This window comes from Pongo pygmaeus, chromosome 7, assembly GCF_028885625.2.
Source record: "Pongo pygmaeus isolate AG05252 chromosome 7, NHGRI_mPonPyg2-v2.0_pri, whole genome shotgun sequence".
Lineage (NCBI taxonomy): Eukaryota > Metazoa > Chordata > Mammalia > Primates > Hominidae > Pongo > Pongo pygmaeus.
In genome coordinates this window covers 17,086,113-17,105,614 of record NC_072380.2, presented here as the reverse complement: position 1 = coordinate 17,105,614, position 19,502 = coordinate 17,086,113, and the positions used below count along the sequence as shown (strand labels likewise).

The 19,502-nt window shown below is 34.3% G+C and overlaps 2 protein-coding genes across 6 annotated transcripts in view; both read right to left on the bottom strand.

The window, feature by feature from the left end:
- The window catches only part of ZDHHC2 (zinc finger DHHC-type palmitoyltransferase 2), a 721,436-nt gene that overhangs the window by 152,164 nt on the left and 549,770 nt on the right, over nt 1-19,502 (bottom strand). The window lies entirely within an intron of this gene.
- Nucleotides 1-19,502, bottom strand: part of MICU3 (mitochondrial calcium uptake family member 3) — a 94,742-nt gene that overhangs the window by 41,528 nt on the left and 33,712 nt on the right. For 4 of the 5 annotated variants that reach the window (XR_008504284.2, XM_054499614.2, XM_054499616.2 and 1 more), the window contains exons 2-4: nt 16,169-16,322; nt 10,714-10,745; nt 2,579-2,657 (exon numbers count right to left, since the gene is read on the bottom strand). Coding sequence is in view for 4 of the 5 variants with exons in the window: in XM_054499614.2 (XP_054355589.1) it covers nt 2,579-2,657; nt 10,714-10,745; nt 16,169-16,322 (265 nt within the window). In the remaining variant the exon portion in view is untranslated. The remainder of the gene's footprint in view (nt 1-2,578; nt 2,658-10,713; nt 10,746-16,168; nt 16,323-19,502) is intronic. The other variant, XM_063668526.1, reaches the window with a different exon arrangement.

Sequence of the window (19,502 nt, the reverse complement as noted above, 5' to 3'; positions counted from 1 at the left end):
GAATACACAAGAGATGTTGGTTGGTATAAAGAACTTTAATAACTGTTATGCATCTTTTATTTGATAGTTAACTCAAGATTTCCCTCAAGGAAAGGACTACTTAATAGTGAATGTCCAGGCCATGACTATCATGGTAGGCATTTGTCTGTAGGACCACATGGTGACTGAGGTGGCTTAAACCACAGGGAAGAAAAATGAAGTGAAACCCATGATATAATTTAATAAAAATGGTCAAGGAAAAGAGAAAATACTACTGAAGATGAACTGTATATTTTTAATGCTTTCCAATTATACAAACAGAATACTATAAAACTAACTCTTCAATTTATTTACGGCATCCAGGATCAAAAAATTTAAAAAAAAGCTAGGCATATAGTAATGTGTGATCTGTAGAAACAGAGGATAAGAAAGATGCCAACTAGGTTTCTTTCGAAAATTCAATCAAAACAAATTTTAAGGGAAGTTCCTTAAAAGCATTACATTGTTTAATTCCTATACACAATACATTGCAGTTGGCTGTTATAATTAAGTCTCTTCAATACAAGTTTTCATGAATGCATATCATTTTTTTATTATTTAAATGCATAACATTTTCTCTCGAGGTAATATTTTAAGTAGATAAACTTATAATTTTAAAATTAGTCTTTAGCCAGGCGTGGTGGCTCACACCTATAATCTCAGCACTTTTGGGAGGCCAAGGCAAGAGGACCATTTGAGTCCAGAAGTTCGAAACCAGCCTGGGCAACAAAGTGAGACTTTGTCTCTACAAAAACTCAAAAAATGAGGGGGAAGAATCGCTTGAGCCCAGGAGGTCGAGGCTGCAATAAGGCATGATTGCACCACTGCACTCCCGCCTGGGTGACAAAATGAGACCCTGACTCAATAAATAAATAAAATAAAACAAAAATAAAAATAAAATTAGTCTTCAGTAGCTCTAAAGATTTAGTCTTAAAATTTCTCTGCCACTTAATCGCTATTTAAGAAAAGCAAGGCTCTTCTAACTTCTCTATTTTACCTAACCTAATGATTCTAAAACTTTCTGGGATCATGCATCACCCTGATGATCTAATTAATATGATACAGATATGCATTGTACTACAGGGTGTAGCTATTTAAATTTAAAATACTTAAAATCAAATACAACTAAAAATAAGTTCCTCAGTTATGCTAGTCACATTTCAAGTGCTCAACAGCCATATGTGGCTAGTAGCTACCGTAAGAGACAGCATAGAAACAGAGTATTTCCGTCATAGTGGTGCAGAATAGATTCTATCCCCTGGGGAAGAAAATGCAAACGTGTATAACATGAGAAGGATTAGGATATGCTTAAACCTAGGACTTCCAGATTAAACCCTCCCCTTAACTTAAAAAAGGTTCTTTCTTCTATGCATTATTTTTCTCAGATTATATTTGATCCAATTTGTATTTTCCCATGAGGTATATTAAGAAAAATGTTTGAAATTCACCATACTTACTTGATCCTTATGAGCTGTGAATTTTCCTCATCCTATTATCTTACCCTAAGATCTGAATGGCAATCTTTAAGACAACATCTAGGAAAAAAATTTCTAAGATTTTTTTAAGACACTTTGGCCTAGGTTTCTTGAAGATTTAAAAATCTTACTTATGAAACACCTACAATAAAAGATATGGTGTCTCTTCCTTTCAGATTCTATGTAAACCATGTGGAAGCAATATGAACTTTCTAATTCTACTTAAATAAAATATATGAATTATAATTACTCCTTCAAAGTATTTGTCTTCAGGCTGAAGTACATTATTTTCAAACCAATATTGGTTCAAATTGATGAAAAGGGAAAATATAACTGCTTATGTAATTTCTTTAACATTTTTATTTTGCATATTCCTGTATTTGAGGATACAAAAAATATATTTCCAAGAAACATTACTTTTTAAGATTAAAAAGATTAATAAATTTTTTCTACAAATGTGTAAAAAGTTACCCTGTAAAAGAAAATTACAATAAAAGCCATATAATTTGATTGCCAGGAAATGTGTAAATTAATGAATTAAGCTAATATTGATATTGATAATACAGTAAGTTGAAACAGGTATATTTGCAGTAAGTGTTGGTCTTTAAAGGAAACATGTCCAAATTAGGCTGTCAAAGGACACATCCACTAAATTTTTCCTGTTAATTAGTTTAGGAGTATCTATAATTCCCTCAGAGCAAAATGGAAGGAAGAAAAATAGATCTTTGAAGATCTAGTATTTTTGTGAAATGTTTTCTTTGGGTAAATATAAAATATACTTTTCGATATGGTTAAAGAACAATTTTTTAAACTATGTAAGTCCCTTTTGATATAAAAAAATTTGGAAGATACAAGTAATATATAAACAATAACATGAAAACCACCCTTAATGAAGGGTGGAATTACCCAAGAGCAACATTAATACCCAGAAATGTTAATATTTTGCTGTTTTCTTCTTCAGTTTTTTTCTCTACGCATGCACATAGATGTAATTTAAAAATTATTTTAGGTATGGGAAAATATGCATATATAAATAGTATACATAATATAGTTTAAAAAAAGAACAAGTACTAAGGTTAACTCACCTCTTTCTTTAAGATTTCGAAATAGCTTTGATGAGCCTTTCCAAACTGGTGGTGTTTCTGCGAGCATTTGATTTAATTCCTATGACAGAAGTTATTATACTACTGATGAATTGGTAAACCACTTACTAATAAAATAGATCAAAAACATGTTTAAATGTCCATGCAAAATTCTCCACTTAAAAGATCTGAAACATGGCATTATTTATCCTATGTTATGCCTGTGGTTCATTCAAGCACACAACCCAGTATTTATTTGCCCACAGTTCAAACATAAAATAAATGATGAAGAGGCTACATTAAATTTAATTACAGCTACCTAAAATTTCACATAAGTTGAATAACGGGAGGTTATACATAAGACAACCAAATCAAGATAAAACAGTGAGTTTAAGTTCTGGAGCCAGTTATAAAGGGATCGTTTTAGGAAAACCATGGAAAAACATGGCTTTCCATATCAAGGTCGGAGATGGTCACATCACCCGGCTTCACGTAATGTCTCTTCTTTGTAACACATTTGGATTTAGAGAGCTTTGAGTAGAGGAAGTAAATGAACAAATAATTATGTTAGAAAGGAATGAAGAGTATTTTAACGGTTAGTGACTTAGAGAATGATAACATTGGATGAAGCAGAAAGACAAGGGTACTGAGTTATTGTGGTCACTGTTTCAATTTGTTTCTAATTTTAACTTAAATATTAAAGAACATAGACTTCAACTGCTGCTTAGCTTTTTCTTTTTTAAAAAAGTCAAACTACCACTGCTGCTCGGAAACTATTGGAGAATGTAGACATTTGAATCATTACCCATATGCTAAATCAATTTTGAATTTATTGTGTATAGTCTGTTAAAAACAACTAAGTAAAAACTATAATTTGATTAATTGTGAAGAAAAATGATTAAAAGATTTGGTGAGATAACTTGAAATAATTTGAAACAACAAAGTTAGTCTGCAACACATTAGACAAACACAGAACACACTTCTATTTTCAGATCTGATACCCACTCCTCAGAGCATGTGGCTCCCCAATAGTTTGAGCATCCCCTGAGAGCTTGTGCGAAACGCAGAATCTCAGTGCCCATCCCAGACCTACTGAACCACAACCTGCATTTTTAACAATATCTTCTAATTTTTACACACATTCAAGTTTGAAAGGCATTTCAGACAAACCATTTCTGATGCAGCTGTACCTAAAAATGCTTTCTGACATTTATAAATCATTTTTGTTTAACTGCAAAGCTGAGCTAGCAGGAAGAAAAATTCTTGGTATGTCAAAGGCAGGAACCGCATTTTTAGGGGATTTATGGACACCTTGAAGCCCATATGTGGATTCTTGTGTTTGTTTTTTTCATGCTTCTGTATCTGCACTGCAGGTAAAAGATGCCAGCAGATAATCAGTGCATCTGACTATAGAATAGCAATGGCACAGAATAATTCAGGTCCGAATTGTAATGAGAAACTGGGATATTTATTGTTTAGACAACAGTAAACTCAAATATTTTTGTTAGACTGAGAGATTAAATAAAACATTCTGGGCTGGACTCAGTGGCTCAGGCCTATAATCTCAGCACTTCGGGAGGCTGAGGTGGGTAGATCCCTTGAATCCAAGAGTTTGAGACCAGCCTGGGCAACATGGCAAAACCCCATCTCACAAACAAACAAACAGACAAACAATTAGCTGGGCACGGTGGCGTTCATCTATAGTCCCAGCTTACTCAGGAGGCTGAGGTGGAAAAATCACTTGAGCCCAGGAAGTTGAGGCTATAGTGAGCCATGATCACACCACTGCACTCCAGCCTAGGCAAACAGAGTGAGACCTGTCTCAAAAAAATATAAAAAAACTTAAAAAACAACATTCTGAATAAATTTTACGTAGCTTAATTTATACCATCTCTATTGTAACTGTATAAATATTAACTAATCTTTCTCCATTTTAACTGTTTCCATGTCTTCCAACCTCATCTGTTCTAACTTAAACTCAGCTACAGTGTTAAGACTGAAAAATCAAAGCTACCTTTTATTGGGTGCCCTCTATGGGTTTGGCAATAGGCTCGTATAATAACTTCATTCTAAAAACAATCCTCATTATGCATATTTTACTGAGACTTAAAGTGGATAAGTAACACCCAAGGTCACAGAACTAATAAATGACAGAGCCCAGATCCTTACTGACACCAAGTAGCTTATTTTAGTAATAATCTAGTTTCTCCTGGTCTAAATCACCCAATCAACACCATTCATCTTGACTTCTCTGTTAACTTTAAGGACTTCTAAAATTTATTAAAATTTTTATATTTCCACCCATGTCAGGAATCTCTCTCCCTACTCCCAACTCCCAGCTTGGTTTTGTATGTAGCAGTGCTATATTATAAAGAATTTGGCCTTTGTCCCTGGGTCCTGGGAAGCAGACTCTAAATCCTTGGTTCATACCTGAGTTTATGCTAAGGAGATGACTCAGGAGGGGAACTGCTTACCAGAAAGAATAACTGTGATTACAGAGTTGGGGCTTTAGCGAGCTTGACCTCTGGGGAGAAGAGAGAGGCTGAAGATTAAGTTCAATCACACGGCCAATAATTCAATCATGCCTATGTAATGAAACCCTAATACAAATTCTAAGCACTAAGCTCAGAGGAGCTTTCTGGTTGTTGAACACGCTGCTGTGCTAGGAGGGTGACACACCCCAACTCCATGTTCTCAAAGAAGGCATAGAAGCTCTGTGTTCAGGACCTTCCCAGACCTTGCCCTCTCTCTTCATCTGGCTGGTCTTACTCTGTATTCTATCTAATAAAACCATAACCATAGGTACTGCATTTTCTGAGTTCTATGATTCATTCTAGCAAATCATTAAACCTGAGGGGAGCTGTGGCAACCTCCTAGACTTGTAGACAGTAAGGTCAGAGTGTGGGTAGCCTGGAGCCCCCAAACTTGCAACAAGCATCTGAAATGAGGGCAGTCTTGTTAGGCACCATGCTTAAACTCGGAGCGGTTAGTGTCAGAATTAAATTGTAGGTAGAAAATAAATATTTGCTGAATTAAAGTCAGTCTCCTAGAATTATAGTTGCCTTTTAAAGGAGTTACACAATTTTCTTAAACAAGTACTATTAAAAAAATCATACAGTTAGTAGATATATATTATAGAAAAATGAGTAAGTACAGAAAATAAAAACTAATTGTAATCCAGGGATGACAAACTTAAGTTTTAAACCAAAGTTAATTGTCTCTAGGGGTGGCAAGTTAAACACACACACACACACACACACACACACGTTTTAACATCATTTTAGTCTGATTCTCTAGCTAGGCATATTTCTATAGTATTTTTGTTGTTGCTGCAAATATTAAATCATTCTCTACATACTGTTTTATAATTTACCCTTTACATTTAATATATTATCATGAGCATATTTTCCTGTCAAATATTCTTCATTTTCATTTTAATGGCTACACAGCAGTTGTCTATAGTAGCAGTTCTGAAAGGCAACTCTTCACATTCTTAAAAATATTATGGACCCAAAAGAGATATTGTCTATATGGGTTATATCTATCAATATTTAATTTATTTGAAAATAAAAACAAATTTTTAAAACACAATAATACACAAACACACATTCCATTAGTTGGAAGAGCAATGGCATCATTACCAAACAGCCTCTAGAAAACTCCACCATACAGGCCGGGCACGGCAGCTCACACCTGTAATCCCAGCACTTTGGGAGGCCGAGGCGGGCGGATCACGAGGTCAGGAGATGGAGACCACGGTGAAACCCCATCTCTACTAAAAATAAATTAAAAAAAAAAAAAAAAAGAAAAAGAAAAAGGAAAAGAAAACTCCACCATACACTCATGAGAGAATGACAGTGAATAAAACAAGTATCTTCTCAGTACTATGATGAAAATAGTTTTGACTTCATGGACCTTTGAAAAGGTATTTGCACTTTAAATGACTGTCAGTTAATATTATTTTGCAACTTGCTCTTTTACTCAACCTTGTTTTCTAGTTCTACTCATGTTAAAACACATAGCTGTAATGTATTTATTCATTTTAACTCTGTAATTCTACACTTATCCTGCCTGGGTTTCTCTATTTCACAAATTTTTCATTCACCTGCCTGATGATTGACATATTGTTCCCAAATTTTTGCTATTACAATTGATATTCAGGAAACACATATAGCAGCAGTCCCCAACCTTTTTGGCACCAGGGACTGGTTTCTTGAAGATAATTTTTCCACAGACCAGGAGGGAGGAAGAGGAAGTGTTCTGGGGATGATTCAAGTGCATTACATTTATTGTGCACTCTATTTCTATTATTATTACAATGTAACATATAATGAAATAATTATACATCTCATCATCATGTACAATCAGTGGGAGTCCTGAGCTTGTTTTCTTGCAACTAGATGGTCCCATCTGGGGGTGATGGGAGACAGTGACAGATCATCAGGCATTAGATTCTCATAAGAAGCACGCAACTTGGACCCCTCACATGCCAGTTCACAATAGGGTTTGGGCTTCTATGAGAATCTAATGCTGCCACTGATCTAACAGGAGGCACAGCTCAGGCAGTAATGTGAGCAATGAGTGATGGGGAGTGGCTGTAAATACAGACGAAGCTTCACGGGAAGGCGGCGATCTGATATATAGGATTTCTGTGGCAAATCTGAAAACATTTCTTTAGTATGCATTTCTAGAAGAGGGATTTCTCATATGCATTTTCAACATTATTAGGTATTGCCAAATTTCACTCAAAAGTAAATATACCCCAGCCTGGGTGACAGAGCAAAACCCTGTCTCTACTAAAAATACAAAAATTAGCTGGGCATGGTGGTGTGTGCCTGTGGTCCCAGCTACTCAGGAGGCTGAGGTGGGGGGGATCACTTGAGCCTAGGAGGCAGAAGTTGGAGTGAGCCAAGATCGTGCCACTGCACTCCAGCCTGGGTGACAGGGAGAGACTCTACCTCAAAAAAAATTAAAAAGTAAATATACCAGTTTATATTCTCACCTGGTTCCTTCTTATTCTCCCTGCTAATTATCGGTATTGTCAGATTTCTGGAAGCTAACAATCTGGTGGGTGTGAAATAGTATCATATCATTGGTTTAATTTGCATACCCTAAGTTACTAGTAAGGTTGACCTCCTTTACATATATTCAGTGGCCATTGTAGGTACGTTTGTCTATTTTTTTCTTATTAAGCCAATTACCTTTTTTACAAAGATAAAAAAAGGGGTTCTACATGACTGCAAGACACTTACCCTCTTCTGTTAATATGCTGCACGCATATCCTCCCATCCATCATACATCTTTTAACATTGTTTACACTGTCTTTTGATGCTAAACTTTCAAATATTTAATTTAGTAAACATTGCCAGTAATTTTGAGTTTTGCTTTGTGTCTTATCTAAAAAAAAAAGAACTCTCATGCCTCTCATTTTTGCTTTTAATCTTAGAGAATTTTTGTCACAAATAAGAACTTAATCCATCTGAAATTAGTTTTTGTATATGGTAGTAAATCTGAGGCCTAATTTGCCCCCTCCGTGGAAAAGTTATTATTCAAACATCTATGATTGAGAGGTCAATCTTTCTGCCAGTGATTTACAGATCTACCTATATATACCTGGATCTGTTTCTGGATTCTATATTCTATTACCTTGATCTAGTTTTTAAAAATATCTTTGCAATGACGTAATACTACTTTATTTATTATAGCTCTATTTCTAATCTTAATATGTGATAAACCCCATTATTCTCATCTCAGTGTTTTTTTTTTTTTTCCTCTTTCCTTTTCAGAATTGTTCTAAATATTTTGGGGCCCTTACTCATCCAGATTAATTTTAAAAGTTAATTTCGGATCAATTTGGTTGGGATTTTAATCGGAGTTACATTGAATTTATAGATAGATTTGGAGGATCATTATCATAAGGAAATGGCTTATTACCAGTATGAACATGATACAGTTCTCCATTTATGTGTATTTTTAAAAACATAATTTAATAATGTTTTGTACATCTTCTGTTAGGTATTGCTTTTAAGTACCTAATAGTTCTTGTTTCTATTATGAAATGCATTTTATTCAATATAGTTTCTAATTGCTCTTGCTGGTGTGGAGCATCTTATTAACTTTGGTTTATTGCTGTTATATCCAGTAGCAATCTTGCTAAACTTTTATTAAATTTAAACAAATCTAAAATTTATGTATTTTTACCTTTTTCTTCCAATCACATTCTATTCTATGCCTCTATTCTAATCCTTAGAGCCTCTTCTTTTTTTCATACTACATATTATGGCCTCAATTGTGCCCCTCTCCCCCATTCATATGTTGAAGTCCTAAGCCCCAGGACCTCAGAATCTGCCTGTTTTGCAGAGACGACCTTTCTTTAAAGAGGTAATTAGGTTATTATATAAGGTCATCAGGACGAGCCCTAATCCAATATGACTGACGTCCTTATAAGAAGAGATTAGGACACAGACATGCCCAGAGGAAAGACCATGTGGAGACAGAGGAAGAAGACGGCCACCTAAAAGCCAAGGAGAGAGGCCTCAGAAGAAACTACCTGCTGACACCTGGATCTCAGACTTCATGCCCCCAGAACCGTGAGAAAATAAATGTCTGGTGTTAAACCCACTCAATCTGTGATATTTTGTCATACCAGCCCTAGTATACTATACTAGCCCAGACTTCCAGTAAAATGCTATGGAACAGTTGTGACAGCAGGCATATTTGCATTGTACAGTAGTTCCCCCTTATTTGTGGCTTAGCTTTCTACAGTTTCTGTGACCCTCAGTCAACTACAGTCCAAAAACATTAAATAGAAAGTTCCAAAAATAAACAATTCATAAGTTTTAAGTTGTGCACTGTTCTGTGTAGCATGATGAAATCTCACACTGTCCAGCTCTGTCCTATCCAGGATGTGAATCATTCCTTTACCCAGTATATCCATGCTGTATATGCTACCCACCTGTTAGGCAGTTAGTAGTTCTCTCGTCTACCAAATTGAAAAAACATAGTATATATAGGGTTCAGTACTTTCCAAATTTTCAGCATTCATTACCAGGGGTCTTAGAGCGTATTACCCACTGATAAACGGGGACTAATATACCTAACTTTAAAGACAATGTCTCTCAAGTTTCACAAATGACCATGACATTTGCTATAGGTTTTTGGAGGATTCCCTTTAACTAGTTGAGGACGTTCCCTAGATTCTTTTTTTTTTAAAAATAAAATCATATCTATAAAAGTATAAAAGGAATATATATGCCATTTAAAGTTAAGAAATAGTTAACTTAAAAAATAGAAAATTAGCAGTACTTTAGAAGCCTCTTTGAGCCCATCACTGATGATATTCCCTGCTATCATCCTGAAGATGAATACTTTCTTGAATTTAATGTTAATTATTCCTTTGTTTTCCCACGTATGAATGTATCCTAAATAATATGATTTCATTTTCCCAGTTTTGGAATTTATACAAATAGAATTATACTTTGTATTTTTGAACTGCTTATTTTGTTTACCATTATGTTTCTGAGACTTATTTAGTTAAAGCACTGTTATAATTCATTTGTTTTCACTATTGTGTAGTATACTATATGAATATATCGACATTTATTTATGGTATAGTATTGATAAAGTTTTGGGGCCATCATATATGATCTATAAACATTCTTGTGAACCTCTCCTGCATATAAGCAAGAATTTCCCTAGGTATATACACTGGTATATACTAGATACTAGTGTATTTAGTATAGAAATTACTAGATCACAGAGTCTATTCAAGCTCAACTTTACAAGGTACATGTGCATGCACTATTGCAGAGTTTAAATGCAGGCATGCATTTACTAGGTATAGGGTAGGCATATCTTCAATTTTAGTAGATAATGCCAAATTGTTTTCCAAAGTGAGTATACCAACACATGAGATTTACCAGTAATCTACATTTTCACCAACCCTTAGAAACGTCCACCTTTTTATTTTCTGACAATCTGGAGGATAAAAAAAGGAACTCTGATGTGATTCGATTTGCAAAAAAATCATAAAATATATAAAAATACATAATATATTTTATGAAATATATTTTAATTACATATATATATATGCATGCACATATAAAATTTGTGTATATCTACCAAGAGCTTTAACTCACCTGTTTGGAAAGTGACTTCCAAGTTTTGGCAACTAAAATAAACAAATGTAAGATAATTAGATAATAAATACTTCATGGAATATATATCCATATTTGCTAACCATCTACAACCATAACTCATAACCAAACTTTTACGTCCAAAAGGCAAAGTTTTCTTTTAACCTCAAAATTGATCCAAATTTTGGATCAATTTGTGATATGATCTTATATAAGTTATCTATTTGTTTTATACACTATGCACTGTTTATAGTAAGTATCAGTGATATAGGAAACATTTCTCCACAGCCGTATCATCTTAATTTGGGCTTTCTGGACTAATAAAGTAAGCTAACTTTCTCCACGTTAAACATCTTGTGGGCTTAAAAGTACAAATAATGATACTTATAAAATAAACTAGAATATAAAATAACACTAACATAGATAAAACTATAATTTTAAGGTATTACTTGTGATCTTTGCTATACTAGTGTTCCATGACATAATTCACAGGTCAGGTCTCTCTAGGATGAAGAAGGATTGGGGAAAGAAAAAAAGAAAGGAAAGGGAGGCTAGGTAAAGTGATGGGGAAACTTGTCCTGTTTCATTATTCTTCCCTACAATTATTCAAGAAGCATCACTGGAGTAAGAGTGTTACAGCTGAATAAAATGTCAGGGATCACTTTCTTTTTGTGATTCCTCCTCACACCCCCAAAGATCTCAAACGCTGTAAAACTTAAAATGTGGAGACAAATGTATAGTCAGTATTGCTATTTCCTTTGCTCACATTTGAACACTATAAATATTTAATGCCTGCCTAAGAATTAGCACCAGGTTTACATGTGATTAAGCCCTGTAATATAGCTGTATTAGGAAACTGGTAAATATTATTTCAGCTACATTACAATAATGCCAACCAACATCTTTTTCTACCTGGCAATGGGGCTATTTCTGTATAATTAACAATATATCAAATTTAAAATTACAAAAAAAGCAATTTTTGTTGTGTAATTTTTTCTTTATTAGGCAACAAAACAATTCAATTTAAAATCAAAAGAGAAGAAATATGTTTCTAATGATAGATTTCTTCTTTATGTAGCAAAAACATCCTTCCTCTACCCAAGATAGTTGATACAAATGTGTAATCAAGTGATTCAAATCACAGGTGTACAAATTAGAATTTAGCATGGAAACTTAACTATGATACTAGGGCAAAGACACTTCCCTTTTAACAATTAACAGAACAATACAAATAATATTTATTATTCTGTTGCTCTTAAAATATAGCAGTAGGAAAAGAAGAAAAATAAACGGTAGAAATGTACATGCACATGCTCTTATGCAATGCTCAGAAAGTATTTATCGAAAGAGGAAGTTAGACGTACTCTTGAGTTTTGCAGGGTTTATGAGATTTCCATGGTAAATTATTCACAAAAGACATATTCATTCTGTTGGAAATGTCACCATGTTCAATACTATTAGCTTTTTAAATAAAGACTAAAGAGCCATTAAGATTGTTCTTCAAAGGATTTTCTGAATTCCTTATTTCATATGAAGTTACTGCATACATAAATATAACTGAGGTGAAGAAGGACTTCAATTCTAGTGGAAATATTATTTCTTAAGCTGTAGGTTGATGTTCATTATATTTTTAATACGTTTTTGTATGTCTGAAAAATTTAATATATTTTTTAAAATCTAAATTAAAATAATTCTTGATACTATGTTGGAAAATAATTACTGATTTTAGTTCTAGAAAAGAAAGTCACCATTTAGGTTCTATTTAAGTATGCAAAATAAGATTATAATGCAAAATCATAATCAACAATCAGATATCTCAACATTTATTTGATCTACAATTTTTAAGCAAATATTTACACAGCATACCATTTTTCCCTGTTGAACGTCATCATAAAACGGTGTCAAAGACTTTCAAAAATCATGACTATGATTTTAAACAGGGAAAAAATGGTATGCCGTGTAAATATTTGCTTAAAAATTATCACAGCTATGGGCTGGGCGTGGTGGCTCACCTGAGGTCAGGAGTTTGAGACCAGCCTGGCCAACATGGCGAAACCATGGTGAAACTCCAGCTCTACAAAAATACAAAAATTAGCTGGGCATGATAGCAGCTGCCCATAAACCCAGCTACTCAGGAGGCTGAGGCAGGAGAATCACCTGAACCCAGGAAGCGGAGGTTGCAGTGAGCTGAGATCACCCCATTGCGGTCCAGCCTAGCTGACAGAGCGAGTCTCCTCTTGGGGAAAAAAAAAAAAAAAAAATCATGGCTATGAATTCTGATGACGATGATGATGACATATCAATATTAAATGTTTACTGTGTGCCAAGTACTATACTAACCATAATTAATTCATTCAATCTTCAAGAAAAACTTCATGAGGCTGTTATTTTTATAAATGAGGAAACAGAAGATTAAATAACCAAGTTTTCAAAGCCAGTAAGTGCCAAGGTTTAAACACAAGTCAAATTTCATTATGCTACAGTTTTAACATATCTGATTTAATACTCAGTACATGAAACATTGTTCTATTCTTTTCCTTTTCTAAAACTCCAAACTTTCAAAACAGGATTTATGAATATCTTGATCTTTTGTGATTGTTCTTAATTATGTTTGAAAAGTGCTGGTTAGAAATTAACTGAAGTTGTGGTTGTAAAATATCCTGTATAACTTTTTTATAATAGAAACCAGTTTTTTACTCTTAAGTTATGGTTTTAAAATACCTATGAGAAGAATCACCACAAAAGTTATTTCCAAAAAGCAAAATCCAACAGTGTGCTTCCAGTGAATGTATGCTGAAGAAAAAAATTCTAGAAAATAATGACGTAAAATTTTTCAAAATATGAAACTGTGGCCAGGCACAGTAGCTCATGCCTGTAATCCCAGCACTTTGGGAGGCTGAGGCAGGTGGACTGTTTGAGCCCAGGAGTTCAAGCCAAGCCTGGGAAACATAGCAAAACCTTCTCTCTACAAAAAAATTTAAAAAATTAGCTGGTGGCATGATGGCATGTGCCTGTAGTCCCAGCCACTTGGGAGGCTGAGGTGGGAGGATCACTTGAGCCTTGGAGGTTGAGGTTGTAGTGAGTTGTGATCACGTCACTGCACTCCAGCCCAGGGGACAGGACAAGACCCTGCCTCAAAAAAAAAAAAAAAAAAAAAAAAAGTATATATATAGATTATTAACTATCACTTAAAGAATAGCTTTCAAATATGTTTGAAAAAATTATAGAATCTGATATAAAATACCATTTAGCATCTAAGAAATTCCTTCCTTCAAGAAATATTTATTGTGTACCTATCATGTGCCAGGTAACCATATTCTACCTTGGAGTTGGTTCTGTATCTTACGTCGTTTTATAATATTGTAAGTTTCCTGAGTGCACAGACTTTGTATCCCCCTTAGCATACAGAAAAGAACCTTAATACAGAAGTAGACATATAAATATTCCATACATTTTTATTTAATTGATTTGGTACAACATGGATTCTTTATATTTATTAGCAAATTAGTATTAAATCTATACTAACTCACAAATAAAGAATCTACATTGTACCAAATGGATTAAATAAAAAGGATATAACATTTATCATAGCCTTAAAATTCCTAAATAAAAAAAAAAGAACTCTACTTAATTTTTCACCTTTCCTATCACTATATGGCCCTACATATTCCCAAAGTGGCTACTACGACTATACCATATACTGTCTTGATTTCATGTTTTTGCTTATGTAGTTTACATTTCTTTAAACGCTACTCTCATAGTTTCTGGTTAAAATCTTTTTTTTTTTTAATTTAAAATCTTGCATAATCAAAAGTGTCTACTTCAAATTCCATTACAGCTACCTTTCAGTTCCTTTCTCTTTTGCAACCAAATATTATAAGAGAGTCCTTTACACTCATCGTCTTCATTTCTTCATCTGCTACTCACTCCTGCAATTGCCCTAATGACTCCACAGAAACATCATTTTAAAAAACCATCAATAACCTTCATGTTTTTAAATCTAGTGGACATTTTCCTGTTCTCATCTAACTTGAATTCTCAGTAACACTGCACTCAATTGGCAATTCTGGCTATTTTACTTGGCTTCCATGACTACACACCCTTACGATTTTCTTCCTATGTCTCTGGCCACTCCTATGTCCCCTTTCCTCATCCTTTCAAAGCCTTTGTCCATTCATCTTTTAAAGAGCAGAAATTCCTCAAGGCCTGGTCTTTGGTTATCTATATTCTCATCTTATACGGCTTCCCTAGGCAATTTCATTCATACACATTGTATGAATTAGCAATAATGCAAAGATGAATCCTAAATATATACCTGAATCTCTTCCTTGATATCCAGTGGAAATAATCCAAAGAATCAAAAATTCATTAAAAGTTACTATGTCAAGTAGCCAATTTGTCAAATTATTGAGGATTTATTTTAAGGTTCATTTTTGTCATATTGCTGACTCTGGAGGAAAAAATGGCTATAATTGTTCTAGTCTAAGTTAAAGTATTTGTGTGATAGTTTAAAGCAGATATGGGTTGAACAACTGATTATTTGTAATACTGATTTTTAGTGAGTGATCTTACAGTGAACTGAAATGAATTATTTAAAAAAAAAATCCAACTGTAACCTTTTGCATATCCAGGGTATCTCAAATAGATCATGACCAAAATTGAAATTGTGATTTTTCTCCTCAAACCTGGTCCCTACTGCCATCCATCCAGGTAAGCCAGCCAGAAACCCTCAGTTCTCATTACTCTTTTACCACCATCTATAGAGACTTTTGAAGCCTCAACTATCACCAGCCAATTGTGATACAGTATCAAAGGAGAGTATCTATAATTATCTAAAAAGGCAATTAAAATACTCCTTTTTTTACTGTCTATATCTGTGAGGTAGATTTTCTTCACATATTTCATGGAAAACAACATATTGTAACAGATCAAATAAAAAAGCACACATGAGAATACAGCTGTCTTCTGTTAAGTTAGATATTAAGAGATTTGCAAGAATGTACATACTTCCAAAAAGTTTGAGAACCATTATTCTAATGTATGAAAAGGTGAGAGACAATTAAACTATTAATATATGTACACTGCAGGAGCTATGACAAATGCAGAAGAGATACAGGTAGAATTCTTGCCCAGGGCTAACCTCAAAGCCAGTCCTCTGAACTACTCTGTTCAGGTCTGATATAAGAATGAATAGGCAGAATACGAGTCTTTTATAAAGAGTATCAAAAGTAAGGTGGTGTTAAGCTGAGAAAGATGGAGCAATTTAAAGTTTCTGAAAAGACAAGAGATGTGAGTAAGAGTCTGTAACAAATATCAGTCTGTAATACTGAATAGCACAATATCATGTGAAATACCACATTACTCAGTTCTTCTAAAAATCTTATACTGTTCCATACATTCACAAGCTAGAGATAAAAAAATTATACAATTATTAAGATAATTTCAAAAATATACTTACCTTTGGGCTCATCTGTTGTAACAGCCAAAATAAAATCATATGGAGTCATGAATAACTGCCCTTCACATTCTATAGAAGCAAATAAACGAAATCGCCTCTCCCGAGATGTGGCATAGAGGTCTAAGTCTTCAATGTCTGTTCCGCCAATAGCAACCTAAAGTTAAGAAAGCAAATACATTTCGATCATGTGAAGTAATACCTCCCTCTAGAAGATACTTTTAATTATGTTGAAAGTGAATAAACAGAGTAAATGAGGAAGTGTGAAAGTATTTTCTGAAAAACGTTAATCACTTTATAAATAAATTATTCACATAAATAAAATAAATTAATATTCGAAAGATTCTACAAAAAATATCATTAAGAGCTTAAGGATTTTAAACTGGCACTTTGGAGAAATGATTTGTGATTTTTTTTTTTGGTTTATTTCTTAAGCTTCAGTCTTGGAGAATATCAAATTATGGAGCCAGTGGTACTTTTAGAAGGAACACCAGTGCTTGCTGAATGCCTACTATGCACTCTTATAGGGTAATGTATTTAATTACAAGTCTATTCACTAACATCCGTTAATTTTCTAAAAGAATAAAGTAAAATCCCAATAGGCTACTTATAACTACCACTAAGGAAACCATTTAGTGGTAATACTTAGATTAGAAGTGAAATTGCTAATTCTAGATCACTACAATATAGTGGCCATCATTGGTCTGAATTTTACCTAGAACTACAGTTGGCTGAAAATTAATAGAATTAGAAAGTGTGTGTGCATATGGGGTGAGGGGTCTCTTTTCCTTCAAGACCTTTCCTTGTAGATAATTTTTCCATTGTTATTTTCTCTCTGAAGTAACTAGAGCAAATTTTTTTTTTTAATAAAAGGATTTATTTTCCTGATTACAAGAGAAACGCAAAGCTCTTACATGTAATTTAGAAGACAGAATTTAAAAAAATTTGTTAAGTATAATTTTGTTTTCTTTTTGGCAAAAAAGTGGGATTTTACCATACATGCTGTTCAATAACCTGATCTTTTTCACTTATCAATTATCAGGGCCATTTTTCTACATCACTAAATATTCTAGTAGTTACTGTATAAAATTAGAAGACAGAATCTAAAAATTTATAGATAGAATTGTTTTTGCTTTCTTTTGGCAAACAAAATGGGATTATACCATATATATCGTTCAGTAATCTGACCTTTTTACTTACTAAAACTTCGGGGCCATTTTCCTATGTCACTATTCCTGTAGAAGACCATTTTTGTTAACTGTATAATATTCCACAGAAAATGTTTATAGTATAACATCAACAATTCTACATGGTTATTCATGTTGACTTCTAATCTTTTGCTATTACAAAACAATGGTATAATGACCAACCTTGAAAATATTTAGAAATATCCATAACAGTTCTTGATAAATTCTTTTTTTTTTTTTTCAGACAGAGTCTCACTCTGTCACCCAGGCTGGAGTACAGCGGCATGATCTCAGCTCACTGCAATCTCCACCTCCCGGGTTCAAGCGATTCTCCTGCCTAGCCTCCCTTAATCCTTAGGAGTGAAACTGATTAGTCAAAGATGACTTTTTAGTCAAACTGTCTTCATGGAGTTTATAGCAATTTACATGATTATCAGTAACACACAAATTATATTTTCACATATTTCACAAAATTATTTCATATAAGAAAAAACTGTTCAAATATTTAGTACCTTGAGAAGCCATAACAAAAACAATCCAAAGAAACTTTTGGCAAGAATACTACTTTATTTCTAAGTTACACCTTATTAAATGAAAAGCCAGGCAAATGATTAATCTTTTCCATCATTCTGAAGACTAAGACTTCTCAAAACATTACAGTAGTAGTCAAATAAAAACTGAAAAAAAGTTTCACTCCCCACTTTTAACGGCATAAGAAATGGAATTTGTGGTGTCTGTCTTTAAGGAATGAATATCAATCTATACGGAAGGAGAGAATACTGGTTGGAAAGACAAAAGGCACAAACAGAGAAACGGAACGGGTTAAATGCAAGCAAATAGAAGAAAGGCGCCATAGGCTGGGCTTAAAAAGAAGGCTTCAGGAAAAATGATAAATTTTAATGTCAAGAAAAGATATGAACATGTGGGGTTTCTACAGCATATTTGAAAGATGGCCATAATCTTCCTGGGCAGAGGATTCACATTCATGGAGAAGTGTAGTAAAAGGATGGTGAGCTAATGATTTCTGAATGCCAGACTAAAGCCCTAGAGTTTAATTTGACAGTAAACAAATGGTCTTAGGAGATTCTTAAGTGGAGCAATGACTCAAAGAAAATGGTGCTTGAGAAAGATGAAGCAACCTGGTACCAAAGACAAGTTGGCTCAGCAGTATATTGGTAACAGTTGCTCAGGTGTCCACAGGTATTGGAAAATTGTTTTGGCCCTGCCGTGGGTGAGACATGAGATACTGAAGAGCTCACTGGTAAAAATGAGCAATAATCTCCCTGAATGGTCCTCGGGGATCAGACTACCATCTTAGTCACCTTGTATATGCATATCCCAGGGGTTTCTTCTTCCTCTCAAGGTGGGAAACCAATCTTGTCTGTGACTAGAGTTTACTTTTCTGCTTTTTTCTTGCTAGGCCATTTCCCTGGGCCTAGGTGACATCAATCAACCATGATTTATCACCAGTGAATTTCATGGAGGACCACTCAGCCTGGAGCTCCCACTGTTTTTGCACCATGATCTGAATGAAGCATGACTCGGTCTACCATTCTGCACCCCAAGTTTCTGCCTATAACATCTATATTTGATCTGTGACTTCTGTCTCTACCTGGTGCTACTACTGCTCCTGAAATGCCTGTTTTCTCATCAAACTTTCTTTCCTTAAGCATAGTCTATCAATCCCCCAGCTTACCAAACTCTGTTATCTCCTGAAATGCCTGTTTTCTCATCTCTTGCCACTACTGCTCCTGAGATGCCTGTTTTTTCATCAAACTTTCTTTCCTTAAGCATAGTCTAACAATCCCCCAGCTTACCAAACCCGCCTGACCACTGCAGCTGGGAATGTGATCCACCTTCTATGAGCTAATGCTGACAATCCCTCCTCCTCCTTTACCTCTACTAACAATCAACTAACGAAGCCTGTAGTCCTCTCTCTAATTTCACACATCAAAACCACTGCCACCACCTTTGTTCAGGGACTCATTCCTACTTCCCTACAGTTTTATAGTAATGCCCTAACTGTGATTGTTACCTCTAATCCATCCCATGCTGAAGTGAGAGAAAACATGCAGAACTGTAGAAAAGTTTGCATTCTTTAACCACCTAAGCAAGGGTATGAAAAGAAATCTCACCAAGCACAGTTGAAG